At 35.7% G+C, this 13,135-nt stretch overlaps 1 protein-coding gene across 2 annotated transcripts in view; it reads left to right on the top strand.

Annotated features, from left to right (window-relative positions):
- LOC127559474 (centrosomal protein of 78 kDa-like) overlaps positions 1–10,149 on the top strand; it is a 32,650-nt gene extending 22,501 nt beyond the window's left edge. For both annotated transcript variants that reach the window (XR_007953139.1, XM_051993283.1), the window contains exons 2-3: positions 6,964–7,042; positions 9,958–10,149. Coding sequence is in view for 1 of the 2 variants with exons in the window: in XM_051993283.1 (XP_051849243.1) it covers positions 6,964–7,021 (58 nt within the window). In the remaining variant the exon portion in view is untranslated. The remainder of the gene's footprint in view (positions 1–6,963; positions 7,043–9,957) is intronic.
- Positions 10,150–13,135: the final 2,986 nt, after the last annotated feature.

Genomic DNA, 13,135 nt, shown 5'->3' with positions numbered 1-13,135 from the left:
AGTGGAAACGGAGCCCTATCATCTGTGTTGCTTACAGCTACTGCCTGGTGATGTTTGATTATCTCTGCGGATCAGCCATGAGCGAACCGAACCACTTGAGGTTTTCATTCTGTCCAGAAGAGGGCACTGGTAACCAATTCACACTAGTCAGTAATAAGCCACGGCATAAGAACCATGAATAATCCTATCCTTAGTGCAATCAGCACGGGGATGCGTAAGTTATCTCTTTGTTTTTCTTTTGTTTTTCCCCATTTCCCCTTTTCTCCTTCCCCCCCTCCTCACTTTCCCCCCTTCTTTTCTTTAGAAATCATGACATAATCTCCTCCTTTTATCCTAGCTTACATTTCCACTTGATTGCAATTTTAACGGAAATAGAGAAATCCAGTGGCAAGGTCCTCCATCTGTACCTCTAGAACAAGCATCTTCAAGGGAAAAAAAAAAATCCACCCTAGCCTTTTGTGCTGCTAAATAACGTGGACTCCCCTGTATGTTCTTGCCATGCAGATTTAACTTTTTATCAAATTAACATTGCAGTTCACTAGAGCTGGTCGCCATAGCAACGAGACAACAACCCCCTACACCTGTGATCAGTTCCCACAAGTGAGCAGTGGGGGCTTTGGAACTCTTAGCAACTCTGGCATGTTGTCCCAACAAGATAGACAAGTCTTCCAAAGTGGGCCCCATGCAAGGAGGCACCAGGCAACAAAGTCTTTCCGGTTTGGATTCAACTAACAAATCTTTTTTTTTTTTTTTCCTTCCTTTTTCCTCAATTTAAATAATCATTTACATAATCCTCGAAGTGTTACATTCATTTGGCAGCCTGCTGAATGTTTATGGAGTCTATTTCCTTTAGAGATTGACAAATGTTTCAAACAAGTTATTAAAATATCATTTTAAAAAGGAGAGCCGAAAGAAATAATAGTCCCCTTAGCCACTGGAGGCCAAGCTTTGAAAGGAGAGGTATTGGCACTTCTCATCTTAGGTATTTTTTTTACTTTTCTGAAACGATCTGCCAATAAAAACAAGCAGTGTGTATGTCCAGGTAATTCACCAGAAGCACTTCTTGACGATATTTCTATTACAACAATAAGGATGTAAAAATAACGGCAGGTTGAGGTGATGGCCACCTTGTAAATTTTGTCCATAAATGTCGAATATTGAAGACGGATTTGGTTCCTTCACAAGAAAACAAATATTGAATTTTATGTCTGCACAGTGTTTTGCATTTTATTAACATGTATGGCCCTTTAAAAAGGAACAGTGGAATGTAGTGAATAGATCCCTGCGCTAAAAGTTTGTACATGGTGGTTTTCGTGTCGTGTCTATTAGAGGGTGAGTTCTTTGAGGGCTGAGACTGCCTTTTTTTTCTTTGTATTTTACTTGTTAAAGATTTTACTTAAAAAGACCAAGGTCTTCCACTGCGTCCAGGGGATGGCATCTCTGGTCATCCTGGTCTGTATCTAGCCACTGGACTCAGAGGGCTCTGAAGGACAAAATGAGGCAGGGGACCTTGCCCAGCTCCCCCACTTCAATCTAATTCACCTGCATGTCATGGCATTTCCTCCTTGATATCATAGTCTTCTTGGAGAATGAAGGACTCACTTCTGTGCCCTCTGGGAGGCAACACAACTCTTCTCCCCTCCTTTCTTCTTTCCTCTCCATAAGGGTTCCTCCTTTTAAAAAGCCTACTTTTATGCCTTTTTTGTTGGCACTATTGTTGTTGTTTGTCCTTCCTTCTAGAAGAGAACCATGATATTAGGGGGATGCTACCACGAAAAGCAAGGGAATTGGATTTAAGTGAGGGAGGGCTGTGCAAGGTCACTTGCCTCACTTTCTCCTCCACAAACTCCTTTGCATCTCCAGTCATCTCTGGAGATGGAAACCTTGGCCTTGACTGAGGCAATGCCCAATCAGTGATCAAGGTTAGGTAAGAAATGAGGTAGAGAATTGCCTCTTTTGCCTAATTAAAAAACAATAAAACTTAGATACATAAATATATGTATATGTATAAAATATAGATGATATATGTGTGTGTGTGTGTGTGTGTGTGTGTGTGTGTGTGTATTTATGTATATGTCTTTCAATCTGGGAGGTTAAAAACTTTCAGGGTTTCTGGCCAAAATAGAAACAATTGCTATTTACATTAATTTTGAGCTAATCAGAGCCAATGATCAAGTGGGACTTGGCTTGAGACCTATTTCTGGTTAAATCAATGAGAACCAGAGTCATTTGGGTTTAGGGTGTGATCCTAGCCCACAAACCCCAGGGTATCTTGGGAGGTTTCAGCAATCAAACTATCCATTCCTTTGGGCAGAGCATTCACAGGTAAGGTATGAATTTGATATTCCATAGATTATGTGTTTTATTTATAATCTCACCCATTTTGTTGTCTTTGCAAAAGAATGGCATGTAGAACAGATAATTTGTCCTTCAAATATTACTGAGTTTATCTTAGCTTTAGTTTATATATTATGAGAGGGGGAGTTTGGTTGTATTTTTTTCTATTTACTTTACCCAGCTACCCACTGCTTAAGTGCAGAGCCAGCTGTATTCAAGAATCCTGTAAAATTCTAGAGAAAGATTGATTTTGATGTTGGTCAATTCAACAAACATGTATTAAATACCTGCTATGTGTCAGGCCCTGGGCATACAAAGACAATGACAGATACTGAGGATTATATGTTATTGATATGATGTGGAAGGAAGAAAATAAGTTGAGTCCAGAAATAAGAGGAAGAGGATACTAATCAACAAGGAAAGACATCTTTTGTATTAGGGAGAGTACTGGACTCGGAGTCAGAAAGACCTGCTTTTGGATTCTGCCCCAGATATTTACTAGTTTTGTGACTCTGGCTAAGTAAATTAGGTCTCAGTGTCCTCAACCTGTACAATGAGGGGTTGAACTTGATAACCTTTGAGGTCCTGATGAGGCTCTAAATCTATGCTTCTTTGAGCCTAAGAAAAAGAAGGATAAGGAAGAGTTTTTACAAAGGAAGGAAAACCTAAGATGTGATTTTCAAAGTTGTTTGCTTGAGGTCATCTGAATTTTTAATGGCCCTTATTTTTTTATGTCTTATTTCTGATTTGGCTATTATTGGTTTCTGCTTCCAAAGCTGACTTTTTTCTTTTCTGTTTAACATCTATGTTATGAATGGCTTTCAAATGGTACCAAAGGAGCTAATATATTGCTAGATATATTCCTACTAGCCAATGTGAAGTGTAAGTATTGCTTTGCTAGATGGCAAAACAAGCTTATGACCTGGTCTATCAGGGACAGAGTAGGGACGGCTGTCATGGAGTGATGCTGCTGAGACATTACCAGGGTGATGAGAGGACAAGCCCACTTTAAGACATCAGGCAGCTGTTGTCAGGGGGTAGATGGTTGGGGAAATAAAGAAGAAAGATAGGGTAAGACCCACTGAGGAGAAGTTTGGAGTCCAGGCAGGACAGCTCTCAAAAATGGATCAGACTGCCTCAAGTTCCTCCTCACTGCAGGTCTGCAATCAATTATTGTATCACTGTTTTTGGTGATGTTTGCATCCACCTGTTACAGAGTTCCTTTCTTTGTTTAAGACGGAGCTGAAAGACTATCTTCTTCACAAAGCTTTTCCTGATCCCCATCAACTATTTGTGCCCTCCCTCTGAAAAATTTTATATTTAATGAGTTTTTCTATATTTATTCACTTTATATTCATTTTCTACACACTGATACATATGCTTGTGGCCTTTTTCTATTAGATTGCAAGCTCACTGCAAGTGGAGAGCATTTCAGTTTGTACCCTTGGTCCCTAGAACAGTCTCTGCCTTATAGTACTATTAAGCACTTGGGTGTTTTTTTGTGGAAGGCTGCTTCTAGCCATATTTGACTCAGAATTTAAGTGTGTTTGAGATGAAAAGCCTGGCCATTTCTGGCTGATCATGATATGATCTAGAACTGCAAGATTCCAAGCTCTTTCGAAGAAGCAATCCCTTCACTGGCTATTGAGGAGAAAGCTATGATGCAATGGACCTAGTTCCTAGGACTTTCCATATGGCACTTAGCTCTTTCTTGAGGGGTGAGATGAAAGACTTCCCCTTCTCCTATTTTAGCATAAATGATATTCTGCCAAACTCATGGAAGCTGAAGTACGAGTCCTGCCTAGGCAAGGCTAAACTTTAGTTTGGGGCTCCTCCATCTGAGTTTAGGTCATTGAATATTACTAGCTTAATAGTTGGCCTGGCTTGCCTCTGAGAGTATCGACTTTGAGGAGATAGGGCGGAGCAGAGTTGCCATAAATACCCACCTGTCTGCAGAGCATAACAATAGTTTTAGTCACCACATCTTGCTCTTAAGTCTTTGTTGATGTGCATTTTTGAGTGCTTTGTGTTAGCATTTCTTTGGGGAGTACGAAATAAATGCTTGTCTCAAATCTGTTTCATATTGCATATTCCTTTTTAGAAAGACTCTAGACATAGCCCAGATCTAAGCTTTCAGCAGTACCAGATGACTGGATGAAATGAGTCAAAGAAGGAAAGAAAAGGAGCTCTTCTCATTAGAGACAAGATCTTCTAGAACCAAATCTGGTTGAGCTACATACCTGAGTCAACAGATCCTAAAGGAGAGGCTGAGAGCTGACTATCCCAGTTTGCAATCAAGTTCATGTTAGACACATATAACTTATAATCTTAGGAAGTTAGTTGGGGAACTGAGAGAAGCTGAGAAGCATGCATTTGTTCATTGCTTATTATGTGGTAAGCATTGTGTTAGATGCTGGGATACAAAGACAAAAGTGAACAGTCCCTGAATTCAAGAAGCTTGGATATGTGAAATTAAGAATAAAAATAAGAAATAATAATAGAATAAAATATAATAAATATAGTAATGTTTATAATACCTAAAATAATAGAATAAAATAGCAAATATTAATTAAATGATAATATAATAAAAATAAGAAGCAATTAAAAAAAAACCCCTTATATATGTAAGTATATATATATACAAAGTAGATATGAGAAGATTTAGGTATGCATAGTATTATTGGTAGATAGGGGAATTAGGAAAAGTCCATATAGAAAGTGATATTTAAACTTAGTCTTAAATGAAGCTAGGGATCACGGAATATGGGACTAGGCATGGAGAATAAGAAGTGGAGAGGTGCTGAACAGGAAGTAGAATAGTAATTAGACTATATTGTAGAGCATGTGAAAGGGAATAATTTGTAATTAAGCTGTAAAGGTAGGTTGGGTTAGGCTGTGAAGGGCTTTAAATGCCAAAGAAAGGAATTTGTATTTACTTTTAGCAGTAATAAGGAGACACTGGGAGTTACACGATCAGATCTGAATTTTAGAAGCATCACTTTGGCAGCAGTGTGGAGGATGGATTGATCAATTAGAAGGCTATTTCAATAGATGAGGTGAGAAGTGATGAGAACCTATAGTAGGATATGGGTACTAGGTGGATAAAGAAGAGGCAGATGCTACAGAAACAAAATTTAGCAACTGACTGGATGTATGGACTGAGGGGGAGAGAGGAATCAAAGCCAACAATAAGATTGAAAGTGACTTAAAAAGCTAACGGTGCTCTCAGCAGCAAAGGGAAAGTTCAGAAGAGGGGGTAATTTTTGGGAAAATCTAGTGAGTTCTGTTTTGGATATGCTGAATGTGAGATGGGGATGGGACTTGTAGTTGGAGAAGTAGGAAGAACATGGGAGAAACTACAGCTGAATATATAGATGTGGAAATCCTCATAAGGATGATGAACTCATTTGAGTTGATGAGACAGAGCCTTGAGATTGAGAAGGAGAAATAAGCCAGCTCACGTTAAATGATCAGCTCACTACAGTCTCAAACTTTTTGACCTTAAGAACCCTTTACACTTATAAAAATTATTGAAAATAAAAAAATGTGTGTGTGTGTGTATAGAAGTTATATTCATTTACGAATAACAATAAACCAACTACAGAGCTTAATTACTGTTCTAATTCCTTTATCTAAAGCCACATAGACAGTTCTCAGGATAGATTCAAAGGCTTTTCTAAGTCTGATGCAGTTTCTATTTATCATGCTTTTGCCTTTGTGTCCCCTATGCTTAGTACTATTGCCTAGCACACCAAAGATGCTTAATAGAAACTTATTTATTGGTCAGTTTTTCTTGCTTTGAAAGGCCGTGATGAATTTAGCACAGTATTTTGTAATTTTTTTGGTCTAAATTTATGATTTCATTGACATAAAGCCTTCCTAAAAAAATTTCCCCCTATCAACACAGATCATTTTCTGTTTTGCTCTTCCTAACCTGAGAGTCTTAAACCTGAGACACTGAGAAATTAAGTTCCCTGTCCATGGTTGCAGCCAATATATGTTGGAAGTATAACTTGAACCTAGAATCTAGCTTTTTATATTTTGTCAGTATAAATTAAAAATGATAGCAATCATTGTATATGCATAGAATAATAATTAAAACTAATAATTAAATTTATTTTAAAATCAACTTTAAAAATCATTGTAGCCAAGTGTTAATAAAATTAAGTAAAAACTGAAATTTGAAATCCACTAACAAAAGCTTTGATTTGAAGAGTAATTTTATCAATTCAGTTGATTACTTTTACTCATTTGTTTCAGATACCTCTCTGCTTCATTAATTGTATTAAATGGTACATGGTATTTTTTGATTTTTTTTTTAACAAAATTGTGGAGATAGTTCAAATACCTTACGGTTCCTCCTCCATTTTTTCTACACTGACAAATCTTGGTAAGATGGGGTGTTATAGAATGAGCATAACATTCCATTTCTCATCTTTCTCAGCTTGAGATTTACCTGTCTATTGTGTTACTAAGCTGAAAGAAACAAAACAAAACAAAACAAAAGTGTTCTTCCCTTCAAGCTGTCTGTAGTCATTGTGTGATAGGATGTCCCACCTAGGTTGAATAACAATATATTATACTGGAGTTGCTAACAGGAAAAAAAATCATTCTTGTGAACCCTAGGACACTTGGTGAATATTCACAATACAAGAAGAGCAGGAATAAGAAGATAGGGGAATGATGTCCAATGCAAGTATGACAGGTATGCTAAATCACAGACGTGCTCATTTTGCTACTCCAACTCATAACAAGCCAAACACCCAGAGGGGAAAAAATCTTTGCAATTTAAAAAATATATATAGAACTTATTGTTGCTTCTATGTAGTGTAGTGAAATTTCATAATGAAGGTCAAATGCAATCTGGTCTAGGAAGAGGGCATGTTACTCTGATTCTAATAAACCTGACAAAAATCAATTTTGCTGGTAGTCCCCTTGAAACTAGTCAGCATCAGCTCACATGACTATGTTTGCCTTGAGCTCAACATTAGTAGTTCCTACAAAGGATTCTTTCTATTGTATACAACTAAAAAATTTAAAGAAATATTTGCTGCTTGGTCTTTGGACTTTAAATGAGGGATGCAGCCTTTCTTTTTTTAAATTGTCTTTTGTTGATATAGTTTGCTACCTTTATTTTTCTTCATTGTTCTTTAACTATTTCTTCCATTCTCTTTCCTAAACTTCCTCTTTCTCTTTCTCCTCTCAAACAACAGGAACTGTGACTGCCCTTTTAAACAGCTTCTAAAATGGCATAAGTTGAAAAATACTAAACAGCCTTCACCCCTACACACTGACATCACCTCTCAGCCTTGACTAAACTAAAACTTTAAATGAAAGGAGTATCTCTTTAAGACTCATTAGAGTCTTCTTTCATTTAAAGTTTTAGTTTTTACTAAAGTAATATATTTGAATAGAATGGGTAATATTGACCTATGATCAATCATTAAAACTTTAGCATAAATTTACTCATCCAGTTTGCCATGTAGCAGGAACTTATAAGATTAGAAAACAGAATAGGTGAAATTATTCTTTCTTTGGGAGGGTTAGATTTAGTTCTGTCCATAGTATAGGACATTATCCCAAAAAATTAGATTTTAATTGACACCAGCATTTAGCATAGTACCAGGCACATCATGGGTGCCTTATAAATGCTGATGGACTTAACCAACATCATAATAGAAGGTCTTGGCAAATATCGTACAATATGTAGGCATAAGGAGAATGGGGCACAAGAATACATTGAGATTTCCATGCCATTATGTAATTATCATGTTGAGATGATTACAATTGATGCAGATTCAAAGCTAATAAATATAAACACAAAGTACAGTCAACAACACACAAGGGCTAACTCATGTATTTTCAATTTTGCTAATTTTTTGTTTCATTTTTAGTATTTTTATTGTCATTGTTCTTCTGTCTTGTTTGACTCTTTGTGACACTGGAGTTTTCTTGGCAAAGATACTGGAGTCATTTGCCATTTTCTTCTCCTACTCATGTTACAGTTGAGGAAACTGAGGCAAATTGATTAAATAACTCTCTATGGCTACACAGCTGTTAAGTGGCTGAGACCAGATTTGAACTTACAAATGCTGACTCTTTTTGACTTCAGGCTTGGTACTCTATTCACTGTACTGCCTAGTTGCCCCTATACCAAATAACATCAATAAATATTAAGTATGCCCTACTTTGTGCAAAAAGAAGCAGCATAACTTAGATTAGTGGTCCACAAAATATAGTCTGGCAGTCCCTGAGGTTCACAAATTCTGAAACATTATTTGGCTATTAAAGTATTTCTCCCTTTTCCATCTACATATCTGTGTGATGTTGAATTTCTTCATATATTTTAGAACAGCATATTACCACCAATTGAATGCAGAAGTAAATCGGAGAATCCTGCTTTTTTCTATTAAGACAGATATTCAAAAGATTTGATAACATATGTAAAATACCTCACTCATATTTTGGGAAAATATTTGATTTTATTTGAAATGGGGAGACTTGTGACAGAAAGATCAATTAGAAGGCTATTTTAATAGTCCAGGTGAGAAGTGATGAGGACCTGTACTAGATTATGTACTGTGTGGGTAAAGGGGAAGCAGATGCATTAAAACAACAAAATTTAGCAACTAATTAGATATGAGGACTGAAGGAAAGAGAGGAATAAAGGTTGACAGTAGAAAGTCCATTTCCTTCCCCAGTCCATTTTATAGATTAGGAAACTGAGGTAAACAGACATTAAATGATTTGCCCAGGGTCACGTGACAAGTAAATGTATAACATGGATTTGAATTCAGGTCTTCAGGCCCAGCTTTCTTTTCACTGTACCACCTAGCAGACCTTGCTTGTATAACATGCAAATTTAGGTTTTTTTCTTTTTTGCTTCTGGGTTATGTTGCATTGAACCAACTATTTTCTATCCTAGGCCACTTTGTAATGAAATGGTTTAGGTTTCAGAAAAGGCAAGGTTCAATGTACAGTCTGTCATCATGGAAAAGAGTAAAGAGAAATGGATAGAGCCTCTCACTTTGATATCATTGGCCTAATGTTCTAACTAAAGTGATAAGAGAAGTAGCACTAGAACTGAATTTAAACTTAAGGAAAAATTAGGTAATCACTAGGTACCATTATGGGAATAAGCCATACAATTTTTAAAAATAACACTAGAAAATATCTTGTACATATTTATTGCTCAGTTAATATTGATCAAAATATATATATATATATATATATATATCCTCATCACTACATATATATGAATATATATTCAATTAATATTGATCGAAATATATATATATATATATATATATATATTATATATATATATATATGTATGTATATAAATACTGAGAGGATACATGATTTTGTCAGTGAAAATATCCCAAATTCCTAAATCAGAGGAATGTATAGTTGAATTTTAGCAAGACACTTGGCAAAGACCATCAGGAAATTAAGGACAAGATGTAGAAATATGGGCTCAAGGATAATACAGTTGGGTAGAGTTATAACTCTTTTGAACAATTGTTCCCAAAAGATGTTTTTTAAGAGAGCATTGTTGACTAGGGGGAAAAAAAGCTAATTTTTTTGACCCAAGACTTTGTCCTGTTTTTATATTTTCAGTGATTTAAATGAAGAATTAATAGAATAAAAAAGAGATGATTGCACATGGAATTGCAGCTATATTATGGACAACTTGCTATTTCTTTTAAATGTATAATAAAGTTATGTAAATTGTTCCCCTTTTTTCACTTCCTCCCACTCTCCCAGAGATGGCTACCATTAGACACAAATATGAATATATCTGTAAAATCATTCTGTATGTATCTCTTATCAGTTCCTTTCCTGAATGCAGATGACATCTTCCTTCATGGGTTCACTGTAGTAAATAATAGTCAAAATGACTTAGTTGTTCAAAGTTGTTCTTTTTTAAATTTTTTTATTATTATAGCTTTTTATTTACAAGTTATATGCATGGGTAATTTTACAGCATTGACAATTGCCAACCCTTTTGTTCCAATTTTTCCCCTCCTTCCCCCCATCCCCTCCACCAGATGGCAGGTTGACCAATACATGTTAAGTATGTTAAAATATAAATTAAATACAATATAAGCATACATGTCCTAACAGTTATTTTGCTGTACAAAAAGAATCAGAGTTTGAAATAGTGTACAATTAGCCTGTGAAGGAAATAAAAAATGGAGACAGACAAAAATAGAGGGATTGGGAATTCTATGTAATAGTTCATACTCATCTCCCAGAGTTCATTCTCTGGGTGTAGCTGATTCAGTTCATTACTACTTTATTGGAACTGATTTGGTTTATCTCATTGTTGAAGATGGCCACGTCCATCAGAATTGATCATCATATAGTATTGTTGTTGAAGTATATGATGATCTCCTGGTCCTGCTCATTTCACTAAGCATCAGTTCGTGTAAGTCTCTCCAGGCCTTTCTGAAATCTTCCTGCTGGTCGTTTCTTACCGAACAATAATATTCCTTTTTTAAAAAAAATTTTTATTTAATAATTACTTTATATTGACAGAATCCATGCCAGGGTAATTTTTTTTTTTACAACATTATCCCTTGCACTCGTTTCTGTTCCGATTTTTCCCCTCCCTCCCTCTACCCCCTCCCCTAGATGGCAAGCAGTCCTATATATGTTAGATATGTTGCAGTATGTCCTAGATACAATATATGTTTGCAGAACTGAACAGTTCTCTTGTTGCACAGGGAGAATTGGATTCAGAAGGTAAAAATAACCCGGGAAGAAAAACAAAAATGCAGATAGTTCACATTCATTTCCCAGTGTTCTTTCTTTGGGTTTAGCTGCTTCTGTCCGTCCTTTATCAATTGAAACTCTGTTAGGTCTCTTTGTCAAAGAAATCCACTTCCATCAAAATATGTCCTCATACAATATCGTTGTCGAAGTGTATAATGATCTCCTGGTTCTGCTCATTTCACTTAGCATCAGCCGAACAATAATATTCCATAACATTCATATACCACAATTTATTCAGCCATTCTCCAATTGATGGGCATCCACTCAAGTTTCCAATTTCTGATCCCTACAAAGAGACCTGCCACAAACATTCTTGCACATACAGGTCTCTTTCCCTTCTTTAAGATTTCTTTGGGGTATAAGCCCAATAGAAACACTGCTGGATCAAAGGGTATGCACAGTTTGATAACTTTTTGAGCATAGTTCCAAATTGCTCCATTCACAATTCCACCAACAATGTATTGGTGTCCCTGTTTTCCCACATCCCCTCCAATATTTTGCATTATCTCAAAGTTGCTCTTAAAACAATATTACTATTACTGTACACTATGATTTCTTGATTCTGCTCTTTTCACTTTTATTTACAATTACTTTTATTTTTTAAGATTATCTACAGTTATTTTATTTTAAAATAAAAAATATTTTTTATTCTTATTTTCAAAACAAATGCATAGTTTTTTAACATTCACCCTTACAAAACCTTGTTCCAAATATTTTTCTTTCCTTCCTTCCCCCACCTCCTTCCCTAGAGAGCAAGTAATCCAACATATGTTAAAAATATGCAATTTTCACAATAAACATGTTGCATAAGAAAAAAACATCAAAAAGGAAAAAAAATAACAAAAATTGCAAACAAAAAACAAAAAGGTAAAATTACTATGTTGTGATTCACACTCAGTCCCCACAGCTTTGGATGAAGATCATAAGACTACTGGACCTGGCCTGAATAATCTCATTGTTGAAAAAAAATCATATCCATCAGAATTGATCATTATATAATCTTGCTGTTGCCATGTACAATGTTTTCCTGGTTCTACTCACTTCATTCAGCATCAGTTCATGTAAGTCTCTCCAGGATCTCTGAAATCATCCTGCTGATTGGTTCTTATAGGACAACAATATTCCATAACATTTGCATACCATAACTTATTCAGCCATTCTCCAACTGATGGGCATCTACTGAATTTTCAATTTCTTGCCATTACAAAAAGAGCTGCTACAAATATTTTTGCACATGAGGGTCCCTTTCCCTCCTTTATGATCTCTTTGGGATATAAGCCCAGTAGAGATATTGCTGGATCACACCTTGATAGCCCTTTAGGCATAGTTCCATATTGTTCTCCAGAATGTTTGGATCAGTTCACAACTCCACCAATAATTCGTTTCCCAGTTTCCCTACACCCCATCCAACATTGTCTTTTCCTGTTAGCTTAGCCAATCTTAGCCAATCTGAGAAGTGTGTGGTAGTACCTCAGAATTGTTTTAATTTGCTTTTCTCTGATCAATAGTGATTTAGAGCATTTTTCATATGATTAGAAATGGTTTTAATTCAACTGAAAATTGTCTTTTCATATCCTTTGAGTGTTTATCATGTGGGAGAATGCCTCTTACAATTTCTTTTCAATTATTTATTTGGTCTGTATTTTTTATCTCTATAAATACATATTTTTTTCAATGGATTTCTGCTCCTTGTAGGCAAGAAGGATTTTCTCTTTGCCTTTGTATTCCAGCTCCTAGAAGAATGCTTACCAAAAGTTAAATATTTAATAAATATTCATCAATTGATTATTTTGCTTGGAAGAGCTAGGACTAATAGATTTTTAGTTATAATAATAATTTCCTAACATGTACAGTTGTCCAATAATGCAGTAGGTTATGTGGGGAAGTAATAAGTCCTTTGTTAATCTTCCTAAATCATAATTCTTATTCTTTCACTCTGATCAAAAAGCTTCAGTGGTTTCCATAGCCTATCACATAAAATTCAGAGTCCTTACACTGAGATTAGAGACCCTTTTCAACA

This window comes from Antechinus flavipes, chromosome 4, assembly GCF_016432865.1.
Source record: "Antechinus flavipes isolate AdamAnt ecotype Samford, QLD, Australia chromosome 4, AdamAnt_v2, whole genome shotgun sequence".
Classification (NCBI taxonomy): domain Eukaryota; kingdom Metazoa; phylum Chordata; class Mammalia; order Dasyuromorphia; family Dasyuridae; genus Antechinus; species Antechinus flavipes.
This window is presented reverse-complemented; position numbering and strand designations above follow the sequence as displayed.